Below are 13,027 nucleotides of genomic sequence, written 5' to 3'. Positions count from 1 at the left end.
CACAGATGTGACCATTTACCAATAATTTGAAATATTAATTTACTTTAACGACTAACAGCAGATATTTTCTACATTTTCTTTAAGAAACACAAGTCTTAGTGACTGCAGACTAAATTTAGCACGCGAAACATAAAAATAGGAACAAAAGGACATTTACAACTTTATGAATGGAAATTATGCATGAACAGAAATTAGCTTGAATTGTTAATTAAACATATCAGATCTACAATAGTAACAGAGCACCAGTGAACTGACCCCAGAGTCTCCAGTCTATAGTGTGGACTCTCCAGAAAACCACACAGCAGCTTCACTCCTGAATCCTGTAGCTCGTTGTAGTTCAGGTCCAGCTCTCTCAGATGGGAGGGGTTGGACTTCAGAGCTGAGGCCAGAGAAGCACAGCTGATCTCTGACAAACTGCAGCCCCTCAATCTGAATAAAGGATAAATGATGAAGATAAAAATATATTTCTAATCCAGTCAGATGTGTTCAGTCTTAAATGTGGAGCTCAACATTACTATGTTCTAATCAATGAGCTTTCCCTAAAATGAGTAGAGGGACTTTGTCATTGTGTTATTGTGGATCATCATAATGTCAGCCTTCTACAGACATCATCCAAATGTCAGCACAACATTCATACACCTATTCATGTCAACACAGACCAATAACATGCTGCTGATCTCAGGCCAGTCTGGAACTAGAGGAGAGAAACCATATTGATCCTTTAAATAGCTGCATTTAGAAGAATGCTTTGATCTGTGTGTGTGTGTGTGTGTGTGTTCTGAAGGATCAATATCAGTGATCAGACATTATTTCTGAAAACACATGGAAACCCACAGAATGCAAAAGTAAACTTGATCAGTTTAAAACAAATATTAGTTCAGAGGATCTTCTGTATACAGATGTGCCCATTTACCAAAAATTAGAAACATCCATTTAGTTTAATGACTAACAGCAGACATTTTCTACAGTTTCTTTAAGAAACACAAGTCTTTGTGACTGCAGACTAAATTTAATAATTCAATTCAATTCAATTTTATTTATATAGCGCCAAATCACAACAACAGTTATCTCACAGCGCTTTTCATAAAAGAGCAGGTCTAGACCGTACTCTGATGTTATTTACAGAAGCCCAACAGTTCCCACCAAGAGCAGCACTAGGAGACAGAGGCAAGGAAAAACTTCCTTTTAAGAGGCAGAAACCTCGAGCAGAACCATGGCTCAGGGTGGGCGGCCATCTGCCTCGACCGGTTGGGGTGAGAGAGAGAGAGAGAGAGAAAGAGAGAGAGAAGAGAGTGAAAGAGAGAGAGAGAGAGAAAGAGAGAGAGAGAGAGAGAGAGGGATGTAAGGAGAGAGAGAGGGAGGGAGGCAGCCTACACAATATACACACAGAGGTACAGACAGCGAAGGTAATGTTGCTATAAACTAAATGAAAAATGGTACAGATATTTATAATAGTGTTAATGGTAACCATCGTAATGTTAATGATTATAATAACAATAAGACTAGCAACAATAGTCGTTGCAGTAGAGGGTGTCGAGCAGGAACACGGGGGCAGCAGGCGACCCGCAACCACAGATCCAGACTCCACAACTCCAGAGCCAGAAACACCTGCAGGAAGTGATAGGAGGAGAGAGGAGAGGGACGAGAAAGCACAAGACTACCAGAAAGGGGAGAAGTTGTGTTAGTAACATGCAATAATGGGATAAGGTTGCATACAGAGGGAGAGAAAGTAGAGGAGAGAGGAGCTCAGTGCATCATGGGAAATCCCCCGGCAGTCTAGGCCTATAGCAGCATAACTAAGGGATGGTTCAGGACTACCTGAGCCAGCCCTAACTATAAGCTTTATCAAAGAGGAAAGTCTTAAGCCTACTCTTAAATGTGGAGATGGTGTCTGCCTCCTGAACCCAAACTGGAACCTGGTTCCACAGGAGAGGAGCTTGATAGCTGAACGCTCTGGCTCCTAGTCTACTTTTGGAGACTCTAGGAACCACAAGTAACCCTGCATTCTGGGAGCGCAGTGCTCTGGTGGGGTAGTAAGGTACTATGAGCTCTTTAAGATAAGATGGTGCCTGACCATTAAGAGCTTTGTAGGTAAGAAGAATGATTTTAAATTCTATTCTGGATTTTACTGGAAGCCAATGCAAAGAAGCTAAAACAGGAGAAATGTGATCTCTTTTCCTGGTTCCTGTCAGAACACGTGCTGCAGCATTCTGGATCAGCTGAAGAGTCTTAATGGACTTTTTCGAGCAGCCTGATAATAAGGAATTGCAGTAATCCAGCCTAGAAGTAACAAATGCATGGACTAGTTTTTCTGCATCATTTTTAGACAGGATGTTCCTGATTTTCGCAATATTACGTAGGTGAAAAAAGGCGGTCCTTGAAATTTGCTTAATGTGGGACTTAAACGACATGTCCTGATCAAAGATAACTCCAAGATTCCTCACAGTGGTGCTGGAGGCCAAGGCGATGCCATCCAGGGAAACTATATCTTTAGATAATGCGTCACGGAGGTGCTTAGGCCCCAGAACAATAACTTCAGTTTTATCTGAGTTTAACATAAGAAAATTACAGCTCATCCAGGTTTTAACATCCTGAAGGCACATTTGAAGTTTAGCTAACTGATGAGTTTCATCTGGCTTGATCGATAGATATAACTGAGTATCATCTGCATAACAATGAAAGCTTATGGAATGTTTCCTGATAATATTGCCTAAAGGAAGCATATATAAAGTGAAGAGGATTGGTCCAAGGACAGATCCTTGAGGAACTCCATGAGTAACTTTGGCGTGCATGGAGGACTCATCGTTAACATGTACAAACTGAAATCGATCTGATAAATAGGACTTAAACCAGCTTAGAGCGGTTCCTTTAATGCCAATGAAATATTCCAGTCTCTGCAATAGGATCTGATGGTCAATGGTATCAAATGCAGCACTAAGATCTAATAAAACCAGTACAGAGACAAGTCCTTTGTCTGATGCAATAAGGAGGTCATTAGTAATTTTCACCAGTGCTGTCTCTGTGCTATGATGAGCTCTAAATCCTGACTGAAAATCCTCAAATAAACTATTGCTCTGTAGAAAGTCACACAGCTGTTTAGCAACTGCTTTCTCCAGAACCTTAGAGAGAAATGGAAGGTTAGATATAGGTCTATAGTTTGATAAAACATCCGGATCAAGTTTGGGCTTTTTCAGAAGAGGTTTAATTACAGCTACTTTAAAGTACTGTGGTACATAGCCTGTTGATAAAGATAGATTGATCATATCTAGTATAGAGGTGCTGACTAAGGGTAAAACATCTTTAAGCAGCCTAGTCGGGATGGGGTCTAAGAGGCAGGTTGATGGTTTAGATGAAGAAATTATTGAAGTTAGTTGGTAAAGATAGTTAGTTGGTAAAGATGATACATAATACAATAATACAATAAACATGAAAATGAACAAAATGACATTTACAACTTTATGGATGGAAGTAATGTATGAACATAAATTAGGTTCAACTGTTAATTAATAATCAGATCTACAATAGTAACAGAGAGCCAGTGAACTGACCTTAGAGTCTCCAGTCTACAGTCTGGACTCTCCATTCCAGCAGTCAGCAGCTTCACTCCTGAATCCTGCACCTTGTTGTCACTCAGGTCCAGCTCTCTCAGATGGGAGGGGTTGGAATTCAGAACTGAGGTCAGAGAAGCACAGCTGATCTCTGACAAACTGCAGCCCCTCAATCTGAATAAAGAATAAATGATGGAGATAAAAATCCATTTCTAATCCAATCAGATGTGTTCAGGTTTTAAATGTGGAGCTCAACATTACTATGTCCTAATCAATGAGCTTTTCCCTAAAATGAGTATAGGGACTTTGTCATTGTGTTATTGTGGATCATCATAATGTCAGCCTTCTACAGACATCATCCAAATGTCAGCACAACATTCATACACCTATTCATGTCAACACAGATCAACAACATGCTGCTGATCTCAGGCCAGTCTGGGACTAGAGGAGAGAAACCATATTGATCCTTTTAATAGCTGCATTTAGTAGCATACTTTGATCTGTGTGTGTGTGTGTGTGTGTTCTGAAGGATCAATATCAGTGATCAGACATTATTTCTGAAAACACATTGAAACCAACAGAATGCAAAAGTAAACTTGATCAGTTTAAAACAAATATTAGTTCAGAGGATCTTCTGTATACAGATGTGCCCATTTACCAAAAATTAGAAACATTCATTTATTTTAATGACTAACAGCAGACATTTTCTACAGTTTCTTTAAGAAACACAAGTCTTTTTGACTGCAGACTAAATTTAATACAATATACATGAAAATATGAACAAAAGGACATTTACAACTTTATGGATGGAAGTTATGTATGAACAGAAATTAGGTTCAACTGTTAATTAATAATCAGATCTACAATAGTAACAGAGAGTCTGTGAACTGACCTTAGAGTCTCCAATCTACAGTGTGGACTCTCCATTCCAGCAGTCAGCAGCTTCACTCCTGAATCCTGCACCTTGTTGTCACTCAGGTCCAGCTCTCTCAGATGGGAGGGGTTGAAATTCAGAGCTGAGGTCAGAGAAGCACAGCTGATCTCTGACAAACTGCAGCCCCTCAATCTGAATAAAGAATAAATGATGGAGATAAAAATCTATTTCTAATCCAATCAGATGTGTTCAAGTCTTAACCTCTTAATATTCCAACAGCCCGCCCATGGGCTGTCAGCTCCTGGCGGCTGCTTTCGGTATGTGCACACAGCATGTCAGCCTTCTACAGACATCATCCAAATGTCATAAAAACATTCATGTACCTATTCATGTCAACAAAGATCAATAACATGCTGCTGATCCCAGGCCAGTCTGGAATTAGAGGAAAAAAACTATATTGATCCTTCAAACACCTGCATTTTAGAAATATGCTTTGACAACCCGTTCTCACTCCCATGTTCTCACATATGGACGCATGGTCACAGCATCAGTTTGTGATGCACTGGGGAACCCCTTAGGATCATAGCTTAATGCACAGGGGGAAGCCCTGTAGTGTTATTCTTTAACACGAAAGGTTGCTAGATGTTATTTAAAGAAAAGTCTAAGTAACAAGGTGGTTGGGGTGGATGGGTGAACCAGAAACCGGACTTTCAGTCAGGAGGCCGGTGCTCGTTAACTATGTGAAACAAAAAGTCATCACTGAATGTTTTTAAGCTATGTTAGTTATGCAAGTAACTTAACTTGACTTAGGTAAGTTACGTCACCTAAGTTGTTATTATAAGCCAAACACCAAAACTTTGACGTTTCACAATGTTAACTACTAGTTACATTTTGAAAGTTTCTAACTTTTCCATGCGTTGCGTAATTGTTGTCAGTACCTTCACCATGGAGTCTTAGATGTCAAACAATGATGCAAAAGGGGTAGCCAGGGCGTTAAAAAGCAATGCCAAGGGGTCCTGAACAGATGTCCATACATTCCCCATCTCGACTAGTTCACTTTAAACAGTCCCCTCCAAAATTACTGGAACGGTAAGGTAAATTCCTTTGTTTTTGTTGTTCACTGAAGACATTTGTGTTTAAGATCAAAAGGTGAGTATGAGACAAGAGAATTTCAGCTTTTATTTGCTGGTATTCACATCTAGATGTGTTAAACAACTCAGAACATACCAACCTTTGTATTAGACCGCAGCATTATTAGGTGAGCAAAAGGAACAAATAATCTTACAGTAAAATAACATTTCATATTTGGTGGCAGAACCCTTTCTTCTAATAACTGCCTCAAGCCTGCGACCCACTGACATCACCAAACTGTTGCTTTCTTCATTTGTGATGCTATTCCAGGGTTTTACCGCAGCTTCTTTCAGTTCATGTTTGTTTCGGGGTGTTTCTCCCTTCAGTCTCCTCTTAAGGAGGTGAAATGCAGCTCTATTGGGTTAAGGTCAGCTGATTGACTTGGCCAGTCTGAAACCTTCCACTTTTTTTCTTGGCAGTGTGCTTTGGGTCATTGTCCTGCTGCATGATAAACTTCCTCCCGATTTGTTTCAATGAATTTCTCCGTAAAATGGCAGACAAAACGTTTCTGAATTCATTCTGCTGTTAACCATGCTCAGTGACATCATCAATAAATATTAATGAGCCTGTTCCAGAAGCAGCCATGCACACCCAAGCCATGACATCACCTCCTCCATGCTTCACAGATGAGCTTGTATGCTTCGGATCATAAGCAGTTACTTTCTTTCTCCACACTTTGGCCTTTCCATCACTTTGGTAGAGATTAATCTTGGTCTCATCAGTCCATCAGATCGTGTTCCAGAACTATTGCAGCTTATCTCTGTACTTCTTTGCAAATTTCACTCTGGCCTTCCGATTCTTCCTGCTGATGAGTGGTTTGCATCTTGTGGTGCGGCCTCTATATTTCTGCTCTCTGAGTCTTCTTCCAACAGTGGATTGTGATACCTTCACCCTGCACTGTGGAGGTCGTTGCTGATGTCACTTACTGATGCTTTGGGGGTTTTCTTCACAGATCTCACCATATTTCTGTCATCAACAACTGTTGTTTTCCTTGGTCGACCTGTTGGACGTCTGTTGCTCAGTACACCAGTAGTTTCTTCCTTTTTCAGGACATTCCAAATTGTTGTGCTTGCTATGCCCAATGTTTGTCCAATGGCTCTGGTCGATTTTCCTTCTCAGCTTGACAATGGCTTGCTTTTCCCCCATAGACAGCTCTTTGGTATTCACGTTGGTTTATCATCTTTAACAGGAAATGCAGTCTTTATAGGTTTGAATCAAGGATGAAAACTTAGACTAGTCATGCAGAACTATGTAATGTTTGTACAATCATCCTAAAAGACAACACCTGGGCAACAAGAAACATCTGGCAGTCACATGTTCCAGTAGTTTTGCCCACTTGAAAAATGGGTGGATTGTGTGTGTGTGTGTTCTGAAGGATCAATATCAGTCATAAGACATTATTTGTGAAAACACATTGAAATCGTAACAGAGAGTCTGTGAACTGACCTTAGAGTCTCCAATCTATGGATGGAAGTTAGCTTCAATTGTTAATTAAATATATCAGATCTACAATAGTAACAGAGAGCCAGTGAACTGACCTTAGAGTCTCCAATCTACAGTGTGGACTCTCCATTCCAGCAGTCAGCAGCTTCACTCCTGAATCCTGCACCTTGTTGCCACTCAGGTCCAGCTCTCTCAGATGGGAGGGGTTGAAATTCAGAACTGAGGCCAGAGAAGCACAGCTGATCTCTGACAAACTGCAGCCCCTCAACCTGAATAAAGAATAAATGATGAAGAAAAAATCTATTTCTAATCCAATCAGATGTGTTCAGTTTTTAAATGTGGAGCTCAACATTACTATGTCCTAATCAATGAGCTTTCCCCTAAAATGAGTAGAGGGACTTTGTCATTGTGTTATTGTGGATCATCATAATGTCAGCCTTCTACAGACATCATCCAAATGTCAGCACAACATTCATACACCTATTCATGTCAACACAGACCAATAACATGCTGCTGATCTCAGGCCAGTCTGGAACTAGAGGAGAGAAACCATATTGATCCTTTTAATAGCTGCATTTAGTAGCATACTTTGATCTGTGTGTGTGTGTGTGTGTGTTCTGAAGGATCAATATCAGTGATCAGACATTATTTCTGAAAACACATTGAAACCAACAGAATGCAAAAGTAAACTTGATCAGTTTAAAACAAATATTAGTTCAGAGGATCTTCTGTATACAGATGTGCCCATTTACCAAAAATTAGAAACATCCATTTAGTTTAATGACTAACAGCAGACATTTTCTACAGTTTCTTTAAGAAACTCAAGTCTTTGTGACTGCAGACTAAATTTAATACAATATACATGAAAATATGAACAAAATGACATTTACAACTTTATGGATGGAAGTTATGTATGAACAGAAATTAGGTTCAACTGTTAATTAATAATCAGATCTACAATAGTAACAGAGAGTCAGTGAACTGACCTTAGAGTCTCCAATCTACAGTGTGGACTCTCCATTCCAGCAGTCAGCAGCTTCACTCCTGAATCCTGCACCTTGTTGTCACTCAGGTCCAGCTCTCTCAGATGGGAGGGGTTGAAATTCAGAGCTGAGGCCAGAGAAGCACAGCTGATCTCTGACAAACTGCAGCCCCTCAATCTGAATAAAGAATAAATGATGGAGATAAAAATCCATTTCTAATCCAATCAGATGTGTTCAGGTTTTAAATGTGGAGCTCAACATTACTATATCCTTATCAATGAGCTTTTCCCTAAAATGAGTAGAGGGACTTTGTCATTGTGTTATTGTGGATCATCATAATGTCAGCCTTCTACAGACATCATCCAAATGTCAGCACAACATTCATACACCTATTCATGTCAATACAGATCAACAACATGCTGCTGATCTCAGGCCAGTCTGGGACTAGAGGAGAAAAACTATATTGATCCTTTAAATAGCTGCATTTGGTAATATGATTTGATCTGTGTGCGTGCGTTCTAAAGAATCAATATATGTATATTGTATATTGACATGCCATATATATATGTCGGCATTTCAACCTTGGTTGTTACTCTTGTAAAATAATAAAACTCTATACTGCATTAATCTTCGATCACCTCCAGTGAATATTTTGTCACGGTTTGGGTTATTTGGTCTGTGTTGTGTTTTAGATGTGTGCCTGTTTGGTTCCTGTTTTATTTTGAAGTTGTCTGTGTCTGGTGTTTTGTATCTAACTTTGTGTCTTGTTGCCCTGATTACCTTATGTGTCTCACCTGGTGTTTCTCTCTCTCTGCAAGTTTATAGAGTATAAATTGTCTGAGTTTCTGTCCAGTCCCTGTCAGATAATTGTAGCTTGTTGTTGCTCTGTTGCTCATGCTGTGTGTGATTCCTTCCGTTTCCGTATCTCCTTCCTCACATCCCGGCATGTAACACTGCCTACTTGTGTATTCACCGAGAGTTTGACCACTTTCAGCAAGTTTGTCTGCTTTTGTTTAATAAATCACAAGAATTCTTTCTGCCTGTTTGCCGTGGCTTGCGTTTGGGGCCAAAACTTATTTGCACTTCGCAATCTTTTTTGCTAAAGAGAGATAATGTTCAAGAAGAAATTCAGACTTTTTTGTCTCGCCCAGTCCTGATTTTCTATCTCCGACAAGAGTCAGTGAACTAACCTCAAAGTCTCCAGACTACAGTCTGGACTCTCCAGTCTAGCAGACAGCCGCTTCACTCCTGCATCCTGCAGGTCATTTCCTCTCAGCTCCAGCTCTCTCAGATGGGAGGGGTTGGATTTTAGAGCTGAATCCAGAGAAGCAAAGCTGATCTCTGACAAACTGCAGTAGCACAATCTGAATAAAAAATAAATGGATGGAGATAAAAATCCATTTCTAATCCAATCAGATGTGTTCAGGTTTTATAGGCAGAGCTCAACATTAATATGTCCTAATCAATGAGCTTTTCCCTAAAATGAGCCAAGATGAGCCTTCTACAGACATCACCCAATTAAAGAAATATTTCTACTTTAACACGTAAACTTGATCAGTTTAAAACAAATATTAGTTCAGAGGATATTCTGTATACAGACGTGACCATTTACCAAAAATGATAAACATACATTTACTTTAACGACTAACAGCAGACATTTTCTACAGTTTCTTTATGAAACAAGTCTTTGTGACTGCAGACTAAATTTAGTACAAGAAACATGAAAATACGAACAAAAGGACATTTATAGCTTTATGAATGGAAGTTATGCATGAAAAGAAATTAGCTTCAATTGTTAATTAAACATATCAGATCTACAATAGTAACAGAGAGTCAGTGAACTGACCTCAGAGTCTCCAGTCTACAGTGTGGACTCTCCAGAAAACCACACAGCAGCTTCACTCCTGAATCCTGCAGCCTGTTGTGACTCAGGTCCAGCTCTCTCAAATGGGAGGGGTTGGACTTCAGAGCTGAGGCCAGAGAAGCACAGCTGTTTTCTGACAACATGCAGCCAGCCAATCTGAATAAAGAATAAATGATGGAGATAAAAATCCATTTCTAATCCAATGTATTCAGTTTTTAAACGTAGAGCTCAACATTACTATGTTCTATTCAATGAGCCTTTCCCAAAAATGAGTAGAGGGACTTTGTCATTGTGTAATTGTATTCTATATTTTATTCAATCATACTGAAAAAAAGACACACAAAGCTCATTAGAATAATGATCATAGTGGCACATTTTAAAACGAGTCTGATTTCCATGTCACTGCTGTGTTATAACAGACCCTGTGTGTCAGATGATAGATATATATATATATGTGCCTGATAGAATCTCTAGGAGCCCTCAGGTTTTTTGTAACAGCAGGTTTATTCCACATCTGCATTCATGACAAAGGACAACAGTGTTGAATAGTCATCTCATGTGGACAAACAGCGCATGCTCTGTCTAAGGGAAAATCCTCTGCTGCTTTTTGCTCTACACAAAAGTAAAGTGCAGTTTGACACATTGATCGTATAGTGGATTTAAACTCATATAAACTAAATAAATAAAAGACACCAAATTGACCCTTAATCTTGCAATGAGGAAACAACAGAGAACAATGTAATTACACAGATTTCCTACAGTTACCTTTAAATTTTTCCATTTTATGTTAACAATTATGTGCAAACAATTATATAACTTCGTTACAATTCAACATACAGGAGGCAACCAAACAGCAGAAAATACCTCAATCTTATGTTCAAACATAAACAACACTTTATGACAACATACGGTTACATACCTGCATTCATGACAAAGGACAACAGTGTTCAATAGTCATCTCATGTGGACAAACAGCGCATGCTCTGTCTGAAAAGATCATCATGATCATATTAAAGTTAGCTAGCTACACTGGAAAAACTTTCTACTGGCAATAAAACACAAACGGATAGTTGACTTTATAAAAAAAAACATGGCGAAATTAATCAACAATACATATTATTCAACTAAAGAAATCTAGCTTAACTTTTACGTGCTTTTCAAGTGAGTTAGCATTGTTTAGTCCACGGACATTCACAGACACGTTACCTAAGGGAAAATCCTCCGCTGCTTTGAGGATTACCCATAATCCTTCGCCATTACTAGAGTTCGCTGCAGGTACAACTTTATGACAGCAGGTGGCACAGTAATCCCATTTAGTAGGATTTAACCTGAACCTTTTTAACTATGTTACATACACCCCCCCTTAAATCCTGCTAAATTGGGGAACAATAAAAAAAACACACAACTTTACCTTTAAATACCAAACAGTAGTTTTGTACTAGGAGCATAATGCATTTCAAGTCAGTTAGAAACTTTCCACTTGGGATTCAGTCAGTAAGGGAGTGGCCAAGCCCCATACCAACAAAGACACAAAAGATGCCGTGTACACCTCTCACATTGTATACATTGCTCAATAACAGATGCTTGTCAAATACTTCAGATAAAGTAGTTTAAAAACTCCTAAGACATACACAAGCAATCTATCCAGAAAACATGTTCCTTACAAAAGAAAACAAAGAATCAACTGTTTTAGCTGAGTCATCTACAATCTGTTCATTTCACAAATGAGTCAAGCTGGGGGCTTAACAGGTCTACCTGCCCTAGTGCAGAGTGGAGGTTGCTGTGTGCAAACTACATGGTCCAGTGTGAATGCACCTGGCTGTGTGTCAGTTGCATGTTCAGGGGAGGGGACACAATGGGCTCCTTCCACTGAGAGCGGGGAGGATCCTTCCTCGGACACCACACATTCTGCAGAGGGTTCAGGGGAAGGTGATTGCTCAGCAGTCATTGATGAATCAGGGGTTTGCAAGATCTCACACAGCATGTGGGACCACATACACTACAGCCTCTGAGAGGCGGGCACTCACAGCTACAACAGGTGAGCGATCGGGACGGCTAGCTGTAGCATCCTCATCACTAGCGTCATCCATCTGCAGTAACCACTGAAGTGTCTTTGTCTCACCGTCCTGTAAGTCAACTGGAACCATAAGGTCACTTTATCCACTTCCATTGCCAGATGAGCAGTCTGACTCCAAAATGTCGTGACCTCCTGCTGGCAGGAAACTCAACGGGAGTAGGAGGTTTCTGTGAACAACTTTCTCTCTGGATGTTACTGGGTCACTGATACAGTACACATTGATTCCAGGTTTCACAGACTTCACTTCATAAATTGTGGTCTCCCACTTGTCTGCAATCTTCCTCTTCCCTCTCTCACCACGATTGGCGAGCAAGACTCAAGTCACCAACAGCGAGGGGAGACCCTTTTGCTTTGCGGTTGTAGTTCCTTGCTTGTTGAGCCTGCTCCGTTCAACTGTTTTCACGGACAATGCGGGCAGCTTCAGACAGGTCACGTTTCAGGTGAGAGACAAACTCACGGTGGCTTACAACAGCATCGCTGGGGAGAGTATGCTGGAATAGAACATCAACAGGAAGACGTGGAATCCTGTCAAACATGAGAAAGAAGGGCGCAAAACCCGTTGCCTCATGCTCAGTGCAATTGTAGCAGAACATCAGCATCTGAAGCATTTGTGGCCACCTGGCTTTGGAATGGGGAGGCAGGGCCCTTATGTTCCCAACAGTCCTGTTGTATCGCTCGACAACTCCATTCCCCATAGGGTGGTACGGGGTGGTATGCGATTTCTAGATACCAGCCATCTCCAGGAGCTCTTTAATGAGTTGGCTTTCGAAATTGGCTCCCTGGTCCGAATGGATGCGTTTTGGCAAACCATATATGCAAAAGAAGTCATTCCATAGACGACGGGCAACATGCTTTGCTGACTGATTCTTACATGGGAATGCATGTGACAGCTTAGAAAAGTGATCTGTGACAACCAAAACATCCACACACTTCTTATCCGTCTGCTCAGCAGTCCAAAAGTCGATACACACAAGTTCCATTGGTTCAGAGGAGCAAATGCTTTCAAGAGGAGCATGGTCATTGGGTTCTGGGGTCTTGCCAACCACACATCGAAAGCAGTTCCTCACATGATTACTGATGTCATGTTCCATTCCTATCCAAAAGAAC

The 13,027-nt window shown here is 40.4% G+C and overlaps 1 protein-coding gene across 1 annotated transcript in view; it reads right to left on the bottom strand.

Moving 5' to 3' along the window:
- Window positions 1-13,027, bottom strand: part of LOC119897377 (NACHT, LRR and PYD domains-containing protein 12-like) — a 45,435-nt gene that overhangs the window by 5,831 nt on the left and 26,577 nt on the right. Inside the window, exons 6-10 of the mRNA XM_038711030.1 lie at window positions 9,826-9,999; window positions 9,170-9,343; window positions 7,983-8,156; window positions 3,549-3,722; window positions 256-429 (exon numbers count right to left, since the gene is read on the bottom strand). Of these exons, the coding sequence (XP_038566958.1) occupies window positions 256-429; window positions 3,549-3,722; window positions 7,983-8,156; window positions 9,170-9,343; window positions 9,826-9,999 (870 nt within the window). The remainder of the gene's footprint in view (window positions 1-255; window positions 430-3,548; window positions 3,723-7,982; window positions 8,157-9,169; window positions 9,344-9,825; window positions 10,000-13,027) is intronic.

Source organism: Micropterus salmoides, unplaced genomic scaffold (genome assembly GCF_014851395.1).
Source record: "Micropterus salmoides isolate LMB-PRFRI ecotype aquatic unplaced genomic scaffold, ASM1485139v1 Ms_hic_scaffold_1, whole genome shotgun sequence".
Taxonomy (NCBI): domain Eukaryota; kingdom Metazoa; phylum Chordata; class Actinopteri; order Centrarchiformes; family Centrarchidae; genus Micropterus; species Micropterus salmoides.
Note: the sequence above shows the minus strand (reverse complement) of the source record. Positions and strands in the feature narration are given on the sequence as shown.